General features: G+C 39.9%; 1 protein-coding gene across 1 annotated transcript in view; it reads right to left on the bottom strand.

Moving 5' to 3' along the window:
* Positions 1–1,818: 1,818 nt before the first annotated feature.
* Positions 1,819–25,772, bottom strand: part of FAM19A4 (family with sequence similarity 19 (chemokine (C-C motif)-like), member A4) — a 51,112-nt gene continuing 27,158 nt past the window's right edge. Inside the window, exons 3-4 of the mRNA XM_009329851.1 lie at positions 10,016–10,171; positions 1,819–1,970 (exon numbers count right to left, since the gene is read on the bottom strand). Coding sequence (XP_009328126.1) covers positions 1,819–1,970; positions 10,016–10,171 — 308 coding nt within the window. The remainder of the gene's footprint in view (positions 1,971–10,015; positions 10,172–25,772) is intronic.

A 25,772-nucleotide genomic window follows, 5' to 3' on the forward strand; every position in this document is an offset into this window, starting at 1 on the left:
CTCATACTGCTACACTCTGCCCTCTGTTAGACCCACACAAACTCACTGGAGTTGATGAATTTGCACAGGTCTAATTGCAGGCAGAATGATTTGTCCCACTCTAGCTTTATAAAGACATCCCTAAACTCATCAGAATGCATTACCATATTCTGTAGTTTGCTGGTTGCAATATTTGTCATGGATAATAAAATAAATGATCCGTGCCAAATTTGCCCTTCTATTAGTAAACTCCCACTGACTCAGGCTGCCTCTTTTCACTCTTTAAGAGCGAGAGTCATGAACACAGGCTTTATGACTCATGTGGTCAGTTGACCTCAATGAACTGAAAGGCAACTGTTCCTAGGAAGTGACAGCTGCATGAATGAGGACTTGACGCCTCGGGCCTTCAGTCATCAATGCCAACATAAAGTTTGTTCTTCTACCCTTCATCCCTCTAGTATCTATTGAAGGCATCAGGGATACTTAACCTTGGCTTATCCTTTTCCAATGAGGTCCTTTTGGTATAAAGTGCCAGCTCTCTTCTGGTATGTCCAGAGATGAAGTTGTCGTATTCAACATCTAAAACTCCTACTTCGCCAGTCTCACCCTGCCAGTGTGATTCTACACCACCACCCTTTATCTATACATGCGTAGTTAAAAGTCAGTGCCTGTGAAAAAATTTAAAGGCTGAGGGTAATCTATACCTTCCAATTACTGACGGCCAGTTACCCATACTGATTCTAGAGTGTGCAGGCCAACTTTTGTGTGTAATATCCGTCACAGGAGAACAGCTGGACCTAGGCACACCATAGGCTACATCTTTGGCATTTGATAAATAACATTGATTTCCAACAATTCCTCTGATCTTAAAAACAGGAATAGGGTTTTTCAGACTGGTTGGTTTGGTCAGAATTTTCCAGCGAGCCTGCCAATGTGCAATGTCTGTAACTGGGCTTTAGACCACCAATATCACACCACAGCTGCCCAAACCATCTAATTTTCTCTCTTTCGTCCAGAAATTAGTACAGTTTTCACTCCTTAAAACAGCCATTACTAAACATTTGGTGTCAGTATTTGCTTATTAACTCAGACTGTAACCTAATCAACAACATTCATTCCCAACTAGAAGAGGCTGTAAAGGGAAAAGCTAAGCATGTGTCTTTCCTTGCTATGCCTGCTAAAGACTCCTGTTTTATGATATATTTAGATATGCAGTTCACTATGACTTGTTGAACTTCAATGCACTGAACTCATTTTAGATTGCTAAGCAGACAGAGGACATGATATTTTCTCTCTGCTGGCCATTAATTAAGAAATAGGATGGCATACCAAAGTTGTTTGTTTGTTTGTTTTTTAAAAACGGGCAGTCTACAGGATGGGCTGTAATTAGAACTGATCTGAACCAGCCTGATTTCCAGTTCCCACTGACGTCAGTGCAGATTCTCAACAACTCCCAAGACAGGCTACTTCTTTCAAAAGCTAAAAGGGCTTTCCAGTAGCACAGGAATCTAACTTTAGGTGACAGTGGTAAAGACCTTGGATCCATGTATTCAGTCTGCAGATTGAAGAAATGACCCTGGAACATTATTATCCCTCTAGCACTGGTCACAACTGAATAGTTTCTTTGCTCACTAAAGACTGAAGCAGGGCCTTCAGTTTGACTCCAGCACCCAATAACTTAACTAGGCTGGCAGTGGAGGGGCAGTTCTGACCCAACATTACCCTCTCTGAGAACAATTGCATTAATCATTGCTTTCCAAAACATTGAGGAGTCCAGTACTGGTGCTCACACCCGCAGATGTAATGCAATAAGCCAGTGCTATCAGCAGACTGCCACCTTTAAATATAGGCGATCTCTGTACTTGCCTTTGTGGTTTTGACTTTATTTCCACTGCTGCAAGACCAACCTGAATAGTCTGGTAGTACTTTACAGTCCTCTCCATCCAAACAGGGGTTCATATGACACCACCACCTCTGTAGGACAATGGAAGCTAGAAAAAGAAATAGGAAAGAGAAACAGAATACAATCTTGTTTTTATTACTGTTGATTTTAGTAGGGAGGTTGTCTGTGTGATATTCAATTGTTTGATTACAAAAGGTAGAACCAACAGTTACTGTTTTAACAGCTTATCACACTGATAGTGTTTAAGCTAAAAATGTGGCTAAAAAACTTCACCAGCACACAGAAGGGTAAATGCCATATGCAAATGGTGAAGACAGGCAAGCACTGCCCAGAGACTGACTCCCAACATTTGAATTGACCTCTGGAAGTGCCCTTCCATCTCCACTGACTACAAAGATGACTTGCCTCCTTCATTTACATGCTTCAGTCAAGTACCTGCTGTAAGGTGGAATGAAACTAAGGTTTCTTGTTTAGCCCGAATATGCATATGCGAGACTGGACGAAGAAATGCTGGTTTCTCCCTTCACTGGGTGAGAAAATAGAATTGCACAGAGGTGTAAGCATGTGAGGTCTGTCAGCAAATAGTGAAGATAAGAATGTGGAAACCACTGGAAAGCATTAGATTATTAACTAAAAATCTACTTGCAGTTAACACTGCCAGTTTTGCAGTATGTTTTGGAAGACTACAGTAGTACACCTTAACTGTGCAAATTTATTAATTTTCTACCCTTAAGTCAATTTCCATTAATAGGACCGTGCTTGTTATTTTTACAAATGTAGTCATGACTTTCTAATACTGCTGTTAACAACAGATATACTTTCCCACAAACAGCTGCAAACATCTGCTGCATTTCTCAGTTTTGCATTGTTCATGGGATTAACCAAATCCCAGAAAATTGTTATGAAATGTATCAGTTCACAATGTTACATAATCTAAATTGGACTTCAAAATAAAATACAGCTTAAAATGTTGATTTAGTTAGTCTGCATTATGCTACTATGTGCACAAATATTGAATTGCATGCTTTAAAAGATACCACATCCAAAAGAGATGAACAAAAATAATTTAGTCTACTTCTTGTAAAGCACTTTTTTTCCTTTTAATTTCAAGGTAGATTCATACTTCTGCAACCTTCAAATGAGAGCGACAAGCAGGCAAGCTGACGTCAGGATATTGCTGAAATGTTCATTCAATTACTTTTGCTTTGCACTTTCACTCTAAGCCTACATGAAAAGCACTATGAAAAATATACTTCTGGAACACCAGTTGGGCTTTTATAAACTATTCTTTCAGTCTTATAAAATTATAAAATAAATGCATGATTCCTTTCACCAGTCATTTGGATCTTAGTTCATTTGCATTGATCCTGATTGATTGTTGACAAAACGGGTGAAACTTGGCTGTGCTTCCTAGGAAGTGAGGGATCATTTCCACTCCAGACAAATGGTCCAGTCATCTATTTTATCTATTTTATCTCTGCTACATTCTAAAGTTGTTTCAATTTCTATACCACATTTATTTCAGGTAAACACGAGCAAGTCTAGAAGGCCAGATTCAAGAAGACTGAAGGCATGCGCAGAGGTCCCTAAGCAAGCAGGAGATCCTGGTAGCAAGCTAGCTGTGTCTTCAGAGCTCTGCTTCAAAGCCAGCGAGTCCTCCTGGGAGGCCTGGCTACCACATGACACAGCCCTGCACAGTGCTGTTGTGAGTGTGGATGTGGTGACATGCTGAGACTTCGTCTGCACTCTGACATGTGAACATGCTTTCATGTATTTAGTGCCACCCTAAAAACATAAGTTCAACTTCAGACCTTGAAAGCCACCTCTCACTCACCTGTCTCCTGCAGGTACCTAGAATCCCTTGTGCCTCAGCTACTCTGATAACTCCTTAGATCCAACCTTTTTCATATTGGTTTGGGTGCAATATGTTTTGAGACCACAGAAAATGCACCAAACATGGCAGTTTTTATTTATCTGTACAACCTGCATCAACCTGCTCCTAACACCCTATTAAAGAAAAAAAGACATTAGTTGACTGGCCAAAAGTGCAGCACAGAGTGGGTTCACACAGCATTCTTGACCAGTTGCGCCCATGCAACTTCCTGGTCCATATGGACCATGTGGAACTGAAGATAGTGAAACTGGCCCATCATCTCCAGCCGTACCATCTTCCATTAAAACAAGCACAGACGTGAATGGGAAACATTGCTGAGTTAATCTGTAACTCAAACAAGATCCACAAGCTCTTCAATAGACTGAATATTTCATGTTCTATTCATCTCTTGTTTAGACACTTTCGTAGAAAGTGACTCCTACCCTTCTGTTGACTGATTTCTATTCTGTGCAGATACCTCTCCTCAGAGTAATGGCAACACTTTGAAATACTTAATACAGATCTCATTCCATTAGCTTCCAGCAAATCCCCGATTATTTGCTGTAGCAATCCACTAATTCTTACATTCATTTTATGTCCAATTTCTTTGTGGTTGTAATGTCCACTCTGCTGATCTATATGTCCTAACTGGCTGTAGCTGTTTGTGTCAAACACACCCCTGAGATTAGTCCATTAAAATTCTCCATCAGAGCCTTAGGCTCATCTTCATAGCTAGAGTTCTTTAACTATCGTTGTCCCCATAACTGTGCGATTCACTGGAGGATATAAAGGCTTCCTCTTCTTTTCAGATTGAGGCACTCTTGGAAAGGTTTCAACAGATGACTTTTGTAAGAAATGAGAGCAGCTATGTCACTCTCATACACAGCCACCCTCATGAAGGGAAAGGAGACTGCTTTGGTTTGACATTAGCCAGCTGATATGCTGGAAATCAGTCAGAAACCAGCCAGAAACCCTGCCAGAAATAAATCTTCTGCTGACATCGCTCCCTAGATAACCTGACTCCATGGAAACAGTAGGTTCATAGAGAATAAAGCCAAAAGGTGTCAATACATCATCTCATCTTATCTCAAGCAATTCACTGTGTTGTGCCCCTAGCTGTGTTTGGCTACACAGTGTCTTCCAAACCAATCTGGAACAGGTGAAGAAAGAAACTTTGCCCGTTGTAATTTTTTCTGACAGTTAAACCATCCCAGCATGAAACACACAGCCTTAGTTTTCTTCCTCTTCCCACCTCTTCTGTTGTGCTTTCTTCTCCTACATTACAGCACCTGTTAGCCATCATCATTTTCTCCCTGTGAAGGTATTGAACGTGCTGCAACCCAGTAACTTTTCAATCTTCTGCCTGATAAGCCGAACTGATTGAACTTCTTCAGTTTTGCACCACAGTGCATTTGTCTTTATTAACGCAGTTATTTCAAACAGGTTCAACTTCCTGTGAGTAGGACTATGCCACGTGACTGCCTTGGGCTTGTCATTAATTACTCCTTTGCCCCACCGGATGAAATCCATACGTGTTTTTGTCAGGAGAGATTCCATATTTGCTTTTCGGTCACTGCTGAAAATGTTGCAGAGTATCAGGTGTAGAACTAAGCACTGTGAAATCCCAGTGGGTACGTGCCATCTGACTACCACTTCCTACTGATGACTCTGCAGAGAGATGTTTTTGAAATATGCTAGGTAACTGACACTGAGCAGCACACACAATGGCATATCGTTCAAAATTAAATAGCTTACAAAAAATAAGACTTAAATCCTCAACTGTATTTAGTAACCAAATCTTTAGTTGAATAAATTATACATTATCTTCCAAGGTAACATGGAAAACATGGGCTTACGTGCAGAAACTACCTGTATTAGTCTTGAAAACTCCTCAGGAAATGAAATCAGTTGTGTCTGGCAAATCTCTTTTCAGAAAGCCACGTAAACTCTGGTGACCTGTACCCCAGGACCTCCTTGCTAATTGGATACCGTATCAGCTTCTCAGTTATTCGCACAGGACTGAGACCAGCCTCAGTTGTCCCTAAGTATCTAGACCATGTTGCCTACCCTCTCAAAATTGACACAATACTAGTGCTCTTCTAGAATACCCCAAGTATTCTGAAATACATTTTGAATTACAACAACTGACCAGAGATCTATTAGCCAGCTTGTTAGGACTCTAAACTACCCAGGGTCAGAATTTAAAAAAAAAAAAAAAAAAAGTTTAATCCCAGTAGATGTTGGTTAGCACCTTTTTTTAGTTAACAATAAATTAGAAAAGACCTCCCCACCTGTTTCTTACCAAAAGGAGAACTGTGATTCTGACCCACCTCAGCATTAACAATGTCAATATTCCACACATTATGGGCCAATTTTTTTTTTTTTTTTTAAGGATTTCTGTGTGTTCTACTTGAACAAGCAAATTCATGTTGTCTTTAGTCTGGACAAATACAGATGTCTTTCCTACTCTACTGGACTAAGCTTTCTTCCATATAAGTTTTCAGTACACTATTCACTCTACTGCATATTTCCTTTTTTTCTTTGAATGCTGACACAGCATTAGCATCCTTTTGAATTCTCAAGTATTCTGAAATCCATTCAAAAACAGTGGGAGGGGAATCTTCTCAGCTATTTCTTCTTTTAGCTATTTCTTGTGCATTGATTTTTTGTTTTCTTGTTTCTGTATGCTCTCTTCCCTTCAGTCTGGAACCCAGATGGGCTTTCAGCCAAAATTGTCCTTTTTCTTCATTGCAGCTCTTTGGCCCTACAGAAAATTCTTAAACAATTCTTTAGTCCCATTCACATTTTTTCCAATCTGAGTGTTTCCTCCTCATAGATTCTAGGACTAATAGAATTGCCTGGATGGAAGATGATTTGGCTAGTGATGATTTACTTAGAGGCATTTAACGCACTTAGCTAAGATAGCTACTCTACAGACAAAAGTTATTAATATTTTATCTTCTTGGCAGTAGCTGTTAGACAAGCTGGAGGTACTTACTCAAGAATGTTTATTTCCATAAAGAAAAATGGTATAAACAAAATCTCATGACTACTTTAAATGTGATTTAGTCATTGACAGAAGAATGGGTTGACCTTTGCTAAGCAAAATTTTCTATAGCTGCAGTCAAGTCGTATAGCTACAACTCAAGGTAGGGTATACAGGCTGTGTGGTATGTCCTCTCTGCCTATTTGAATACTTTCCTTCCTATGCTGTTTTTTTTCCCCCGAGTTTAGTGGCTCAATTTATCTACAGTAACATTTCTCAAAGTATCAGATGGGCCTGTGCTTGGAAGCTCAAATAACCCCCAGGAAAATGAGGTGTGCATGTGTACAGAAGAACTAGCCTTGCTTTTTTTGTTTGCCAATGCTTGTCAATAGCTTTCACAACTAAGTTCAAATACACAAATGACAGAGTTACTTGTTGGATGCATCCAAAATGCAATTATCTAAGTAAAGTGTGTTATCATGGGCAAAGGATAAAAAAATATCCTGACCCAAAGAGTTCTTGCCCTGTACTCTCATCTAGGCTATGATGAGTGATTTTACTGTGCTTGTAAAAATGCTGGGAAGATCTCAGTCTATAACATCGATTTTTCACTTTCATATCCTTCTTTTTAAATGAAGTACTTTGACTTCTACTACTACCGATATTTAAAGTTTCCGAGATGAAAGACACTGTAGAAATGCAAAGGACTCTATAAATGTTAGTTAGGCCCCACAACACAGTAAGTATTACTGCACAACATGGAAAAGGACCTATCTGTAGCAGTCAAGGCACTTAAGACTTTCACTTTATGTATTTGCAAGATTTAACTAGCTTTTACTTTCCTTTCTGCACCACTTCAACACCTTTTCCTTGGAACTCGCCTGGATATCTATCATTTCTTTTGTAACACCAAAGTACTTAGTTTCGTCCTTAGCACATACCATGAGAAAAAATGTCACTTCTATGTGTAAGTGTATGCCTGAATGTAATTATGCAAACATCCATTCTGACTTGGCTCAAACAGGGGGCCTTCCTGAAATTTTGGTAGCTGTAAATATTGGTACACGTATTTACTACCTCTTTAAGGAGGGCTTAGCCTTAACATATAGTGCTGCTCCAATAAACCGCTGCTTTAAATCTGACCTTGTGTAAAATTCTTTAGCATCTGTCAACCTGTTTCAAAATGTAAATATCCAGCTGGCCTCTGACTGTCTCCTAAAAAACATGATGATGGGCTTTATAAACCTATTTCATGGCCTATATATACAAAAGGGCACAATGCCCAATACTCATCAACAAGGAGCTCTGTTTGATGAACTAGCCTCTATCCCCACCCAAATTAAGAAACAAGCCGTCACCGAAACCCAGTGGGATCTATGTCAGGAAACAGCCCCGCATTCAGTAAAAAGGTGCTGGGAAAGAAAATGAAATGTCTGTATCAGACTGAAATAGGCAAATTCAAGATGTAAACTGTTTCTGGCTTCCACAGTGTAGAAGCCTACTGAAGGATATGTATAGAGTGGGAGAAAACATATCTAATCCTGAGGCTAAGGAAAGGTTGTTATAGTTTCCGTGCTACAGCAACTGAATAGCACTGACTGCAGTCCCGTATGGTTGCAGAAGTAAGCGAAGCATGTTACAGCATTACCCTAAGGGGTGAGGGGGAATCAAAGGCTTCCACTTTAGAAACCAAAATCTTATATTCATAATATTTTGTTGTATTAAATTTCAACTATACTTGAAGAAAAAACAGCTACTAAATTCTTTCAGCAACTATTTGCATTGACAAACTGAATTAAGCTTCTATGGTATCGTGCATTTATATCTTTCTATCATGGAAAGACAGTGTCACCTTTGCAATCCTTAAGCGAGTTTAGAACAATGCCTGACTTTTATTATCTGTTGTATGTAAAAGTATTTCTGCTGTTTAATAAGTCACCTAAAAATACAGAAGGTACTTCTGATTGACAAGAAAACTGCTTAACAGATTGCACAAAGTTGATTGTGTTCCTGAATTACAAGGCATGAAAAGACTAAGCATAAAAAAAAAAAAAAATCTATTTTCTTAAATAAAAGGTTCTCAAAACAGATAATAGGTTAAAAAAAAAAATCAGACGTCATATGTATTTACAGTTTTATGTTTAAAATTAAATATCTCTGAATGTTAGATTAAAAATTTGATTTTGAAGCTTTTGTTTTATATTTAACTTGTAATGGTTGCAATTTTGTGTGAAAAAGAATGAAAACAGAAGGGTCTTGCTTATGAATTAATGAAATGGGGGATCTGATAACTATTAGACTTTTTCTGAAGAAAAAAAAAAAATCTGCCTTGGAGTAACTGTTTACTAAGTTAAGAACAAGAGCAGCAGCCTCTCCAGGGAATAGACTCTGCTGGTGGGAAAAGGAAGAAGGGTAACCCACAATTTCTGAACTGCTGGTAAGCCAGAGAGGAAAATGGTGGGGGTGAGGTGCAGAGTGCACCTCAGCAATACAAGTTTTATATAGCCTCAGGATGGTCAGTATTACAATCAAGGTAAGATTTTAGCTTTAGTGTATACAATCAATTTAATTTTGACTAAGTTATACAGGTAAAAGCATAAGGATGGCAACGTTGAGCTCTGTGAGGATTTCAACATCTATCCAGGAAGGTAATGGACTAAGGCAACTGTAGCACATTTTTCCTTCATCAGGTAGGTGACCTAGCTCAGACACTGGCCTGTGCAGCACTATGCTTGCTCTGCTCTCCAAACTCTAATGTATTTGGGGTTACAACACATGAAACTGAATAGACATGGGGCATTCATTATAGCACTAATGTCCAACATATGAGACCATTAGGCACATAAAATGGTAAAACATCCATCTAGAGAACAGCTCTCAAAATCAGATCTGCGTGCCCAGTCTCAGGGCTGCATTTATTATCCAGTAACTTTTTAGCCAAGCTACTAAGTCTAAAGGCAACTGGAAGGGTTAATATTATAAGCTTGAGTTTCTTGGCTTATGCTGTTTTCAGACTAGTTTTAAAGAATTCTTCTGTGAAAAAAAAATTAACAAGTTTTATTGGCACAGACATGAAATGTACGAGTACATATATTAAGAGGATTAATTACACCCAGATTTATGCACAGACTCATTATCATCAATGCACAGAGATGTTTCCAAAATTAACAAAAGGAACGATTATGCTTTTGAGGCAGTGGGAAGTCAAACAATCAAGGAGACTAAACTTCTCAAACAGTCTTAATGAACCGTGAGTGAGCGGGAGACTGCTTACCTTCCACGCACGAGGGCTGGGCCCTTGTTGTACCAGCCACCTGCCCTGGGAAGCAGGAGCACTTAACTGTTTGCGATCGTTCTTCAATCCGGTTCTTATTGCAGCAACGATGCACTGCCACAACTTCGCATGTCCCTTGCTTGACTTGGTGGTGGCCTAATAATTGCAGAGATAAGTGATGGAGAGCAAAACAAAACATCAGTGCATAAAGAAAAAGCTAGTTCGTACAGTCCTACAAGACACTGAATCTCTCGAATGCCAGTTTAAATCCCAGGAAGACAAAGGAGCAAAGCACCTTGTAGGATCTGGCTTGTTCCCTGAGTTTATCCTGTTCTTACTAATACAGATTAGTTCATCATAACAGGTCAATTTTTCAATCTATCTTCCCTGGCCCTTACAAAGCCATAGGGAGAAAAGAAGATCGGAGTAGTCAATTAGATGGATTATACAAGAAGACATGTAGAAACAGAGCCTCCTTCCTTTGGCTTCCTGTCTTCCATTAGGTTTTATATTTAATTCTTTCCCTTCATAAATGGACAGGATAATATTTAATGCAAGGGAGACTTGTCTTAAACAGTAGGGAAACTTTCTAACATAACAACATGTAAGCACTGCTTACTGTGCCTATCACTGCAGGTAGGCTAAGAACAAGGTAGGCTGAAAAGCTGTCACAGACAGTCAAGTTTTGTCAAAAAAAAAAAAAAAAACCAAAAACCACCACCAACCAAACTATATGGATTTCTCAAGTTCCCTCCCAGCCCATTTTGAAGAAACCTGTGATAAATATTCTATCCTACTGCTTTCCTCTCACATGCCTTTCCTCGCAATTCACTGTCCCCTATTTCTCTGAGTTTATTTTTCCCTTCCTCTCCTTTCCTTGCTCCTGCCTTCACATCTTAGCTCCACTGTTCCTCGCACCTGACCGTTTTCCTCCACTGCCAGACTTACTCTTTGCCCTGCCTAAAACCCTTTCTTAGAAACCTCACTTCACAAAACCCCTCTCCTGTTTGCACAAGTCATTTCCATGTCCTCACTTTCCTGAGCAGCCTTCAAGTGTTTCATCTTGCATTTGCCTTGTCTTATGTAGAGCAAAGCCTTGGATGGCTCTTATCTATGTTTGTAAAGCACCTTGTAAATAACAGCACTACAGAACAGGGTGGGGTTTTTAATAAGCGAGCTAGACAGAGAGACAACGCTGAGAATAATAAAAATATTCACCATCAAAGCAGTACAGACTCCTTATACGAGAAGAGACTACGGTACAGATATCGGTGTAGGTGTGGGTAATATCAAAGGCACAGCAGACTAAAGAAAGGAAGGTGAAAGGGAAAGCACGCTTCAGAAACAGACAATCCTCCAAGTGGCAAGCCTGGAGGATTGTCCTGTTTCCTACTCACTCTATGCTTGCCCTGTTTTGGTTTATTTTTTTCTAACAGTATCTTGCTACTAAACTGATACCAGACACATGATTCTGAGATAGAGAACACCTTGGTCTGATGCAATATGGCCAGGCTTACATCCTTATAGATGAAATCTTATAGAGTGATTAAGATCACTGTACTGTTGGGGCAGAAATTTTTATAAGTTGATTAAGTGGGAGATCTTAACCTTCAAAAGAGTTAGCAATGCAATTTAGGCTTGTAAGGAGGTTTTCCAAAAAATGGAGAGTATTCAAATATATATATAACTTTTTAAAAGGTTGGCTTGGCAATGTTCCTTTGCTGTGTGTGTTTTGGTGTCACAAGTACTTCAAGCACAGCTAAAGGTCTGCCTGACTTTTGTTGCCAAATTTGTATTCACAATAACCTCAATGGACAAGAAACTATGTATACGCAATCCTCAAAAGGAAATTTAGTCTTCTATTTGTGCACTCAACATGTAAAAAGAAATTATATATACAGAGATTTTTTGGGTTTTTTTCCTGAGGAAAAAGCTACACTATACTTTTAAGCAAAATATGCTACAGCAGAAAAATGCATAATGTATTTTACAGAAAGTTGGAAAAATGTTGAAGACAGCATAAAAGTATCTTACATAGCTACTGTAATAAGTTTATTGGCAGACTGTGAACTTTCATGAAAGTACCTAATACCCATATCATAATAAACATGAAAAAAAATGAAACCAGTTACCAGCTTATAGGACAGTAGCTTCTCTGTGAGTCAATATGGAAAATAGATACACAAGTAGAGAAATTAAATTGGCCATGCCACTTCATTCCAAAGTATTGTTCTACAAAACAGCTCGCATGACAATGTTTGGAGATAATAAGCAGATGGTCAGGGGCTCTGACAGAAAAGATTTTGTAAAATGAGGTTGTTAATTTAAGAGAGAGTATTTATTTATTAGCTCTACAGCTGGAGTCAAAACTCTTTGGAGCAAACAGGGAAAATTTCCATTGGTTTCCTACGGTTTTACAGCGGTGGTCCTGCATTCACTGGAGTCAACAAAACTTCTGTTGAGTTCAGGAGAGCAAGATCACAGTCTGGACTGTCTCTTGAGAAGGAGATTTTATAAGGGAGGGAAGAAAAAGCAGAAATATGGAACTGCTTAGGCCACATACTTGAGTTTGCCATGTATCTCATCTGAAAAAACAAGCAGACAGATCTTCTATTTAATTAAAGTCATTATCAGTCAGACATCAAATGCCAAGATAAGAGTAGAAGCCATTTTTTCAGAAGGTGCATCATAAGGATGGACTAGATCCAGCTCCAACGATCAATATGTAGCTGAAAGAATTTCTATTTTCAAGCTCAAATCCTGCTTCCTTTAGGTGAACAGTCCTGTTAAGTCAATACCAAAATAAATCAACAGGTTGGCCCAGAGCATACAGCCCAAAAAACCTAGGGCTCACTTTCAATTATCTTGTTTAAATTTTAAAGCAGTGACAGTGCTCCCCTGAAGTGCCAGGAGTCAACAGGCACACAAATGTTTGCAGAAGGCAAAATTAAGTTACTGTGCTGGTTTTGGCTGGGGGAGAGTTAATTTTCTTCACAGTAGCTAGTATGGGGCTGTGTTTTGGATTTGTGACCAAAACAGTGTTGATAACACAGGGATGTTTTCATTACTGCTGAGCAGTGCTGACACAGAGTCAAGGCCTTTTCTGCTCCTCACCCCACCCCACCAGCGAGCAGGCTGGGGGGGCACAAGGAGTTGGGAGGGGACACAGCCGGGACAGCTGACCCCAACTGACCAAAGGGGTATTCCACACCATGTGACGTCATGCTCAGCATATAAAGCTGGGGGGAGAAGGAGGAAGGGGGGGATGTTTGGAGTGATGGCGTTTGTCTTCCCAAGTCACCGTTACGTGTGATGGAGCCCTGCTTTCCTGGGGATGGCTGAACACCTGCCTGCCCATGGGAAGCAGTGAATTAATTCCTTGTTTTGCCTTGCTTGCGTGTGCGGCTTTTGCTTTGCCTATTAAACTGTCTTCATCTCAACCCACGAGTTTTCTCACTTTTACCCTTCCGATTCTCTCCCCCATCCCACCGGGGGGCAGTGAGCAAGCGGCTGTGTGGGGCTTAGTTGCCGGCTGGGGTTAAACCACAACAGTTACCTCATGAATGCATCCTTTGGTTTAGTAGCTGTTTTACTGTGCACTTATTCATGCTTCACAGCTACACAAGCAGGTAAGAGAAGGTGTCTCCTCTTCGTCTGCTGGCAGGGGTAGGATGCTAAGGTTTGAAAGCACTGCTGCCATGCAAAGGAAGACAGCGCTCTCCTCCCTTGTCCCTCGTGCGCAGATCTTATCGAGTATAACAGTGAAAAGGTACTAAAAAGCCAGACATCTGCATGCATCATTTGCATTAATTGGATTGCCCTTGTAATAGTCTTTCCCCTCCTACATATTCACATCTATATTTCCTCCTGCTTGTTCATGCACATCTTAACACTTTTTATTCTGTTGAACACCATATGCATTTCTTCTTAATATTCAGACACATCTGTGAACAGGTGCTGAACAAATGCTAAGTGCTAACATGCCAGCTTTCTGTCCCGTTTTTGTCAGTATTCAGCAATCTAGAGGACAAGCACTCAGTTTGCAGAGTGGCTTTCAGATTTAAGAAAACTCACAGAATATTTTAAAAACTAACCATCAACTCGGTCTATTCTCTGCCTAGACCTGCTGAAACCTATTGTATCTACATTCAGGTGCCCAAAGGCAGCAAAAAGAATGAATATAAGAATACTCTCCTGAACATTTTAATCTCCATCTTGCACTAGATAAACCTTCATCTCAGGTTTAAAGTACATTTAAGGTACAGCTGAGAGCATAACGACAGAAAAACTCACTAACAGTCTTAAAATATTTTATAATCAATGGATTCTCAGGAAGCCAAGGCATTAGAGGAGCAGGGACTGAAGAATTTTTAAAGTGTGAAGATCACAGTAAGTGAATTCTATGCCAGAAAATTCAGGAAAGCCATTTCAGGGAGAACTGCAATGAAAGATAGGGAGAAAGCCAGGCTCTGGAGAGCAAAGCCCCTTTGGGCTCACTTATAAAAAGCCCATAAATTCATAGCTCTTCACCTGTAAACCTATTCAGATCTGCAACCTAAGGGCTGTCAATATTTGCAGTTGAAATTCAGTTACATCTTCACATTTAAATAAGAAAACTCTCCAAGGAGAGATACATTTTATCAGCAACAGTACCAGAGAAAGGTTCCTGTCGTAGAACATCTTCTGCATACCGAAGAGGGGATGTCTGCCAGCCAGGCACTGTGGAGGACAGAGGATGAATGTTGAAAACTATGGGGCTCTGGGCTACCTCTGATCAGGAGTTTGGCACACGTGTTGCTCTCCGTATCCCAATTTCTTTACAGCTTATCTTCCCTAGAAATACCAACGCTATTCAAGTTCACTGAGGACACTTTCCCTATCTCTCCATACAGGGCACAGACATAATGAGATAGGGCTCGCTAATGGAAGCAACGTCCAGGACACTCCCTGCTATGGATTGTGCTGCCTTTTGTAATGAGATACCTACAGATAATAACAGCCTTCAGGTGTCCACGTCCAGAATGCCTCCGAATGACCTCATGGACTGGCCACACAAAGGCTCTGCGACTGTTTCTTTGTTATCTGTGGACTTTCCAGTCCAGAAGATGGTAGACTGTGTAGAGCTGCTAGGCAGCCTTCACAGTTTTCAGAGAAGGCATTCACCATCTCTGAAGAACAAGAAAGTACAAACCAGGAAGTTATTAGGCTTGCACATTACAAGCCAGCAGAAGTATTGTGAGTAGAGCTGACTGAATAATCACCACTGAACTGTTTATTCTCAGTCTAATACATTTTTTCAACTAACTTATTTGACAAGACCTTATTTTCACTTTCTTCGTAGAAGTCAGGGGGCAGATATGCAATTAATGCTTCTAAAACTCTTTGAAATTCTCAAATGAAAAGAGGGAAATACAATTATTGTTAATAAAATATCAAACATCACAGTGATGTACTTCAAAACTACACGGAAAATATCAAAGAAAGAGGAAGGCTTTCAGAAGGTTGCCAGCCAATTCCATCCACATCCATTTCACCTTTGTGACTAATTCCAATCACTCCCAAGGAGTACTCTTTCAATGCAATACACATGCAGGCAGCATGCCTTTATCAGAAATCCTGAATAATCTCCTCTTTTTCTAATTTCTTAGCTAAGAAACATATGGAAAAGACACATTTAAAGGAGTTTTTATCTCTGTTTCATAAGCTGCCCTCTTTGATGAAGAAAGCAACTAGTACTCTGGAGAACAGCACATCTAGACAGTAGGACAATACGACCCTAGCTCAGCACATTCTTCAGTAAGCCTCAAAACCAGCAAGCTTGGTCTGCACAAAATCAACTGCCTCATTTATTTAAAGGGTAAGAGGAGGATGTCTGTCAATAGGGAGATGAATGGCTATGGAACCTAATATTGCAGACAACAGTAAGAGAAACAAGTGAGTTTAGAAGTCAGCACTGATGCTGTTTGGAAGAGGAAAGCACTCTAAAAAGCTTGGTGTCAGTTCATCATCTGTTCCACCTTCATCTCATGCTGGCTTTTGCTTACCAATATACGAAGCACACAGCAAGAGGCAAATATTCTTAGAAAAACCACATATACTAAAGGAAATAACATTTGCTATTTTTCACATTTTTTTACCAAACATATTTATGAGAACCTCTCTAGCTCGTGGGGTATTTTTTTGAGGGGAAAAGGGAGAAGGGGTGTTTCTAAGGATAACACCTCTTCTCAAGAGAACCTAAAGGTCACTTGGAATGTAAAATTAACACACTATCTTCTAGGCTGAGAAATTCAGCACAGCTTTTCTTTACTACCATCCCATCAGCCACTGGATTTTTTTCATAATAATTTCACATTCGTGTCAAGGTCCTCACTTAGATGCTCTCCTTCCTCAAGGATATACAATATTTATATATACACTTTCTCATAAATTGTCTCTGCGTATACAACTCAGCCCAGTTTCACTTGTAAAGTTTTACCTTTTCACTTGTTGGCAGTAAGGGACTGTTCAGACATAGTCCAGACTGCCATAAAAGGCCAGTTCTACTGCTCTACTGATAAATAGACAAGAAATATCTTCCCATAATCACCTGCCCATAATAATAGGCAAAGTAAGATGCAGCACACAGACACAAAAAAAAAAGGGAGCAAGGAATCCAGTTTGCTATCCATTACTCTCACATTCCTCAAATACATAGTGGTATTGTATTGTATACATAGGCCGCACCTCAAATACTGTGTTCAGTTTTGGGCCCCTCACTACAAGAAGGACATCGAGGTGTTAGAGCGTGTCCAGAGAAGGGCAACGAGGCTGGTGAGGGGTCTGGAGAACAAGTCTTATGAGGAGCGGCTGAGGGAGATGGGGCTGTTTAGCCTGGAGAAAAGGAGGCTCAGGGGAGACCTCATCGCTCTCCACAACCACCTGAAAGGAGGTTGTAGCGAGGTGGGGGTCGGTCTCTTCTCCCAAGTAACAAGTGATAGGACGAGAGGAAATGGCCTCAAGTTGCACCAGGGGAGGTTTAGATTGGACGTGAGGAAAAATTTCTGTACTGAAAGAGTGGTTAAACATTGGAACAGGCTGCCCAGGGAAGTGGTTGAGTCACCACCCCTGGAAGTATTTAAAAGACGTGTAGATGCGGCACTTAGGGACATGGTTTAGTGGGCATGGTGGTGTTGGGCTGACGGTTGGACTCGATGATCTTAGAGGTCTCTTCCAACCTTAATGATTCTATGATTGTGATTACTAGAACTAACATCTGTAACACAACAAGCAAGCAAAGATACAACGATCTCCCAGATGAATGAATTGAGGTTGATGCTCACACAATGTGCAGGTTTCAAACCAAAGAGTTTATCGCAGCCGATAAAGTTGCAGCCTTTGTTCCGGTCAAGACATTTGTGCTTCATCGGTTGTGGAAGCCAGTAGTATGTCATGTGCAAAGTCACAATCAGCATTTTAACTGGATAACCAGGGAACCAGCACTGAACTACTTGAACTTGTTTTGGGCAAGAAGTGACACTTGAGGAAAACAACAACTCTCAAAACGAGCAACTAATTTGAGAGGAATCCTAGGGGTACAGTAGATCTAGATGTGTATTTGAAAAAAAGGTGAGTGACCTCAAACCCTGACAATGAGACCCAAAAAGTTAATGAAATCAAAAGCATAACCTTTCAGTGCAGGTGGAGGAACATGCTGACACAGCTGGAGAGAATCATGTAATACAGTGAATTCTTTGGCGAGCATCAGAGGTCACATCCATATGGAGATTAAAGTCCCCTGGAATAAGTAGCATAGGTGACCTTAGATCAGACACAAGCACTGAGACTTCTCCAAGGAATGAAGCATTAAATCTGAGTGGTCGATAAATCAAAACAGCTGAGACCAAAGTAGGTGCTGCAAATGGGGGAGGGAGGAGGGAAAAGTTGCTGCAAATGAAAAGAAAGGTGGATGAAGAGTGACCTGGAAGCAAAATCAAATTAAAACATGAGCCTCTCTACCTGCTGGGGTGCTATGCTGAAGTTAATCAATAAGGACTGCCTTTCAGCCAGGCAGTAATATTCATCCTGGTTCAAGCACACATATCATTTGTACAAATGAAATCTAAGAGCATAAAACTTCATAAAGTCCCTCGGAGTAAAGTGATGCTAATCATTTCCTGCAGGAAACTTTCTAGTGTGTGGCTATTTTAGGTGAGGCAGAGAAGAAAATACAAGGGAAAGATTTGGTTTTCCATCATAACTTGTAGCAAATGAGCAACATTGTGCTCTGTAATATAGAAGTATTTCCCACATGCCCCATTAACATTCACTCTCGCTATTACATGCGGACCACTCTTTTTCTCTCATTTGTTCCTTCCTTCACAAATTTATCATGAGAGAAAGGGAAAAAGAATGCAACTAGTTCCCTGGAGAGATTTCTGCTTGCCTGAAGAAAGCAGGTGCACATACATCCATATAGGCCAGGCTTACGGTTATTCACCAGTTTGTAAGCAAAAATTAAATTTTCTGCCCCAAGTGTGAGGGTTGATGGCCTCTAAAAACAGCGTCACTCTTGTCATAGGAAAGCAAAAGTAGCATACCTGGGACTGCAAACTGGGAAGGACTATCCCAGCCACATCCATAACTAGCTCTTCATCGATGGCAGAAGTCATCCTGACCAAGACGTCACCAATGCAGCCCTAGCAGGCACCAGGGCCCAGGTGAGCTCACTGTTCCCAGCAGCCTGCTGCCATTTGCGGCTGCTCACTGTACCTAAACTCAATACTGTACTTGTACAACTTATTACTTCACATTTCTGGCATGCCAGAAGTTCCTTTAATATTATCATAAACTTTAAGAAAGAAAAAAAGAAAGAAAAACTCTTAAGTCTGTCTCACATATGCAACAAAATAAATTTTGAGGATTAGGCCTTGTGCCCTTCTGAGCATTCCTCCATCACCTGAAATATCAAATTACCATTTTGGGATTAGCTGTGTAAAACAAATGTTCATAATCTACTTAACAGCAGAGGTATTTTTAACCCAGTTCAAGGTCATTCATCAGACAAGAATGATATTTGTGTAGAGAATATGAAACAGCAATTGTCATCTAAGTCATTAGGCTCTGCAGATTAAGTAAACGGCAGTTGCCAGAAAACAAAGTAGATGTTTGGGAAAGAAGCATTTTCTTCATTTCAAGTGAAAATTGAATCTTTATTCTCATGTCCAAGTATAACGGGTAAAACTGAGGAGGGCAACCAAGGAAACTTGTACTCGGTTCCGTTTCAGTACTCAAAACAGCTCAAACTTACAAGGTACAAAAAACTGCTTTTCTGGTTTTTATTTTTTAAATGCAAAGGTGCGTTCCCCTCCTTAAATGAAGTTACTTTTATGGGACTGTAAAGTAATAGGACTGTGCCTGAATTTGGTAGTTAGAGGTAGGCAGATGAATAATTATTCATTAGTTAACCCTCATTTGAAAATCTGCTCAAGAAAGATCCAGGCATAACTGTTGTCATTAAATGGTATGGTTTATGAAAGTTTTTCTGGTTGTCCTGTTTGACAGTCTTAATTTAAAAGACTGACTTTGGCAGTGAATCTCTCTTTCCATTAATTGCTCTGTGCTTATTAAAATCATACAGCAGTATTTGTTGCTACTAGAAGAATTGCCTTTTGCAAAAAACAGGACCAGTGGATAATTTGCGAATTTGAATGATAGATTTCATTGCTGAAGTGAGATGAAATTTTCATGCAACAGGCAAATGGAATTTCGAGGAACGTTACAAGCAATCAGAGCGGTTAATGCACTGGGCACCAGGCCATCAGCTCCTCAGCTGGTCTTTAATCCCTGGAAAAGCCCCTATGTCTTGATCACCACTGATTAATTATTTTCAGAGTTTGCCTCATTTTATATCAGGTTTTATATAGCTGTTATGGTTATCTTGGGTTTATTCCGATGGAATGGACAAGGAAAGCATTGCAGCAGTCCAAGTATAAGATCCTGCTGCCAGTTAAGCAATAACAGGCCATAAAACTAAATTGCACAAATGCATTTTTAATTCTGAGTGGCATGAGAACTTTTAAATGGTTTCAGCATGTGCAGACTGTATCCAACCTGGCTGAAAAGCTAATTGAACTTAAGCTGTTTTAACTATTAGATCCGTAAGTGCAAAGCCTAAGTGAGGTTTCCAGAATGCCAAGAGACTTTTTTTAGTCAGTATTATTGAATGATGGTTTTCTTCTTATGTGGAAAAAAATAACCCTGCAGAGTGCCCACCATTTTATGCTACACTGTAACAGTGAAAGAGACGACAATAAAATATAGTCGCATTTAAATAAAATGAGAATCAGAACCTGATAACAATTTCCTATAGACCCACAATATAACTCATGACCCTGACTTATACAGCTAACAATAAAATAATAGTTAAAAAGGTCAGAATTCAGAAGTTGTGAGGGTCTGTACGTTTCCAGTTTCATACTGACGACTCTTTTTCAAAGCTTCACCATTAATTATTTTTTTTTCTTTTCAAGGTTCTGCAGATCTCTTGAGCCTCTCAACTTTCACTTTTTAATCTTCTTTACTTAAGAATAAAGGTACAAATCTAAAATTTTGACATGTCAGTTACAGGCTGTAGCCCAAGAAAATCCCAGAGAGGTGCAGTTCGGAGACCTGTATCTGGAGATCTGTGTTCAATAACTAGGTGCATCGACATATGGATGTTGCCAGAGCACACATCCTATGTTGAGCTTTCACCTTATTTCCTCCATGTTATTTATATTATTAATCCTATGATCTTATGCAGCAAAAGGCCTTTTTATAGTCAGTATACTCCTTGTTCTACCCAAATTTGGCTTTTTTTCATTTGGCAACTAGAAACAATAAAGATATTTCACCCAGGCTTACAATGTGAGTTGCTATGAAAAAGCTGTATGAATCAGTAAACAAAGTGTTAAAAGACCCTTCTCAGAAATAGAAGAACTAGAGGTTAAGACATTCTTTCCCTGTTCCACAGATCTCCTTCCAAGCACCCGAGAACCCAACCCTTCTTCTATTCTTATTAAAATGGACAGTCATTGACAATGATTAGGTAGATTTTCCATTTTAATTAAGCCATTCAGCCTAAAGTGAAAAATGAAAATATAACCTCAAAATGACACAGAAGCCACTGTATCCTGTAACCTCTACAACAGGAACAGACTGGAAAGTAACATCAAAAGTCTCCCTCCACACCATGTCTTAGCTTTGGCAGAAAGAGACTACAACTCTGGGAGAAAGTCTGACAGTTTAATCCTTGAATCATATTCAAGCCTCACTGTCATCACTCAAAGGACTAAGGCGGCTCTTGACTCTTGCAGGTTATTGTATTTGGAATGTGATGTAGCAGTTGCAATAACAGCATTTTCCTACACCTGTATGTAGCAAGACAGTCACTGGCTTAGTCCTAGGACGCTTGACAAAGCATATTTGGATTGGAGGCTCAAAGGAGGTAGAACTGAAGAGGAAGTCTCAGATTCCCAAGGGCTTTTAGATGTCCGGTTCTTATGTTGGCAATGAATTCTATTTGAAAACAATGGAAATGAGATGTTTAAATAGCAGGAAGGCACTTGAGTATCTTTCTAGATCTTGGCCGAAAAAAACCACTCCAGGTCAGCCAGAAAAGGGGACATACTTCATACACTACAGAAAAGAGGGATTGCCCTTTTTAGCAGGAACACTTGTCACAACTGGGCAAGTTGCAGAAACAATGTAGTGAAGTGATCTTTCTAAGTATTCCAGCTAGCTTGTCAGATTTGACAAACTTTTATTCTTACCAGAAAACAACAGGCTTCCTCACCTGGTGAATTTTCCTTTGGCCCTAATGAGACTATCAGCAAACACAGAGATTAATTAGAATAGTCATTAAGGAGGCAGAGCATAAAAAATAAGCCACATGAAAGGTCAAAGAAACAAGGGTGAATGAAGAAGAGCACGTGCCCTGTCACAACCACTACAGATGTGAAGGAAACAACCAGGGGAGAGAAGCAGATGTTCCTGTTAAATCTGTGCAAATATGATGGCTGCTTTCAAGGATAATGGAGCAGCCATAGGTGGCAGGACAGGGCACACCATTAACTTACACAGTGCTGGTTAGGCTCCCCCAAGAGCCATTGACTTTAACAGCAATGCTCCACCATCTCCCCTGTCTGAATAAGATTAAAGGTGACCTGGTACAGTTGTCATTAGTTCCACTATCTCTCCACAAAGATGGTACTCTAATTAAAATGCTTGGGTTTTTCCTCTTGCAGTGTGCACATTACAAAGGGAAAACTTTTAAAGTGTTTCTTCTGATCATATTCTCAAAAAAAAAGAAGGTCAAATAACAGTTACACTGCTTATTTTTCTTACCTTTAAAAACTGTGTTGACTTTAACTCATTAGAAAACAGTTTCTGCTCATGTGGTTGGCTTTTCTTGATCTTCAAAGATGCATTGCCTCGCTGGCAAGATAAATTGTCAGAATGGTAACTAACTTTGAAAGTCTGTGGACAATGTCAGATTATATACAGTGCCCTTCCGGTACTTCCTTTAACTCAGTGTTCCACCAGGGACACGGTGGGAAGGACCAACAGGCATTGCTTGTGATAGCTGTCCTACAGAGCAGTGGCAGCTTCATAAAGGCAGATTTCTCTGCAAGACCCCTTGCTTGAAGCTCCTGGGAACCCAAGAAAAGTTCAGTTTAATCTGTGGTGAATCACAACAGCAGAAGTCAGCAACAAGTGCCACTGTCATTAATGAGCTGTGAAGTCCTTCATAGTCTATACAACACACTTGCACGCTGGCTGAATAGGCCATGGGAAAAGACTTCTCTTCCGCTCATGCCTGTTTGACTCCTGTTATTTTCAGAGCTTTCTAGGACTCTGTGTATGGGTGGAGCACCTCCCTCACACTGTTCTTCAACTAGCCTCCCCTTTAAACATGAACTACTCTACTGCCTCCCTCTGCCGACATCCCTCCAGTGCCCATACCAGTGGACTCCTGTCTGACAGCATCATCGCTGCCCAGCAGGTAGCTCTCAGCAGCAGTGAAACTGGCCAGAATCCCATTAATCTTACCCAGTCAGCTCAATACAAGAAAACAGCAGAAATTCTGTCTGCTATCTAGACAAGAGGAAAGGAAACACCCAGAAAGAAAACCACAGCCACAGCAATTTTTCTCAGGTGGATAGGTACTTACTAACAACCCCGAGATCTCCAACTGATTTCACACTCACCACCTGTCTGATGGCACTTCCAAACACTACCAAGCAGATCTGGATTAGAAACAATGACTTTGAGGTGAAAGGCTCTGTATCTCACTGCTAATCCATTGAGGCTTCCTGTTCTCATGTGATTGCATCTTGTAGTTATTTACAAGTGCCTCTTTCGAGCACAAGAAATTACAAGACTTTCTTTAAAGTGACTATACACCTTTGGACCATGCAAACCTGACCATTTGAGATTAAGCAATATAATTAATGTATTTGTTTCTGCACTACCACTTCCATGAAGAGAACTCAGTTGTCAGCACACTGACAGTCCTGGCTAGTCCAGTTTAATTCTACCTTGGCAAACAGAACATTTAAGGAAAATAATTCACACACCTGGGCTGCCATGCCGTAACTTCTTTAATGAAATAGTCTGAATTTTGTAATGTAAAAATACCTACATTTCTGCATTAATAAAATCTGAGTTTTGCTTTAAAAATATTACAAAATTTTATTGTTAGGCAACAGGCATGGCATTATTTAGCATGAAAATGCTGACAAAGAAATGGCTCTTCAAAAGTCTTTTTGTCACTTCATATATGATTTATTGCTTGCAAGCTCCCTGCTTAAATACTTCTGACCAAGTCATTTACTTTTTACTCATGTATTACATAAGAAATAAGAGGAAATTTTAACTGAGGTCTCCAAGAAGTTGCTTCTGAGAATGTAAAAATGGCAGTACAGAAGTAAGGCAAAATTTCCTTTTATTCTTGGGCAAAGGTTAAGGGAGAGGCAAAAGAGAAGGAAGATTTAAAAGATTCTAGAATGAATATAAAATAGTTAGATCTTTAATCACAACAACCCAAAACTGCTTAGCAAGCTTCACCAATGACCTGACAGTCAACACGTTCAGAATTTAATCTGGTGATATACAGAGTATCCTTAACTCCAAGTTACACAAAGTGTTGGTTTACAAGGCTCAGCACCAGCATGACTTAGACCTTCAGATACGGCCTTTAAAAACATCTGACACTTCGCTTAAAATATCCTACTTTTACTGAAGGAAATTTGCCATGCAAGTTCACTAAAAAGGCAGGGAAGCACCAGAACATACATCCATTCCTAGCACTTACAGTTCCGCATGGGGTGGCTAAATGACACATTTCAGCGCCCCCTTTTCCTCGGGGATTATTTTGACTCTAACACACCCTAGCGACAAGAGCTGAACAACTGAACCGTCACAATGATGTAGGCAAATGCGATTCCCCCAGGTACCATGAGAACTCCAAGAAAGAGAACATCCATGAGAGAGTCCCTGAGCCACACATTCTGCATTGGTCAGGGATGGGACACTCAAACAAAAGTACGATACTTTTCACGAGGACTTCTCTGCTGCCTCTCCACAGAGTCCGCTCAGGCCATAGCACATTGTGTTTTGATGATTCCAGCTGGCAGACAATTCCCAGCAGAAAAGCTCGGAGAAGTTTTCAAGTATGTCTTCCGAACTGACTGCAACAGTGAGGCACCTGAAGGACTGTATCACTGCAGTATAAATTTCACTCCCTTCCTGAGCTTTAGGTACCTTAAATATCAAGTAGCTTAAATATCAATACTAAAAATCTCAGACCACCAATGGCCTCTTGTTAGCTACAAAGGCTGCCCTTTTTCCCTCCTCTTGAAGTCTATTCAGACTGCGAGCTGGGGTGGATTCGTTTCCAAGGTGCCCTGGCTGCACATTCATTAACACAGGCGAGGCATTGAGAGCACTGAATGGCCACCTATACGTATCTTTTACAATAAAATGAACAACGGGGTGTGTCGAAAGAAGAACTCAGCTACCCTCCTACTGAGAACTATTCCATTTTCCAGTTTGCACTCATTAAATTTTGCTAACTATTAGACATGAAATCAGACATGTTATTTGGCAACAAACTTGACAGCTACTTTCAATGGACTAGAAAAAACAGCATCATTTATCTCCTGCAGGAATGTATTTTGCACTCTGAAATTAAAAGGTGCAGTCTCTTGAAAATCATAACTTGTTCTTCCTTTTTTTTATTTATTTAAAATCATTGACATTTTCTCAGGAACTTTGGTAATATATTGTTATTAAAAAAACACTGAAATCGGGTAAGAGAGAAGAGATTTCTGTTTCTTTCAATGTTCCTGTCAGTTTAAACCAGAGGGATATTTTTTATTAAATGAACTTTTTACATGTCCATCAAATTTCAGTAAAAATTCTAGTAGAGAAGAGGAAAAGTCTGTTAATTTAGACCCCATAAAGCATGAAAATACTACAGTGAAAAACCAGACATATTTGTGCATGAAGTATCTTGACAAAATTGGGACTACCTTCCTTAAAAGAATTTCTTACGTGTCCTTCCTAATATTAGTGAGAACGGTGTTATGACTGATCATGATTCACTGCTTCAAGAACAGGTAAGTTTCAGATGAGAGGTGGATGGCAATTACTGGGATGAATAGATCCTATATTAGAGATTCAACATGCTGCCAGGCCAACACATTATCCTTTGTCAGCTTTCAAGTAATTTTAA

This window comes from Pygoscelis adeliae, unplaced genomic scaffold (assembly GCF_000699105.1).
Source record: "Pygoscelis adeliae isolate BGI_AS28 unplaced genomic scaffold, ASM69910v1 Scaffold67, whole genome shotgun sequence".
NCBI classification, from domain to species: Eukaryota; Metazoa; Chordata; class Aves; order Sphenisciformes; family Spheniscidae; genus Pygoscelis; species Pygoscelis adeliae.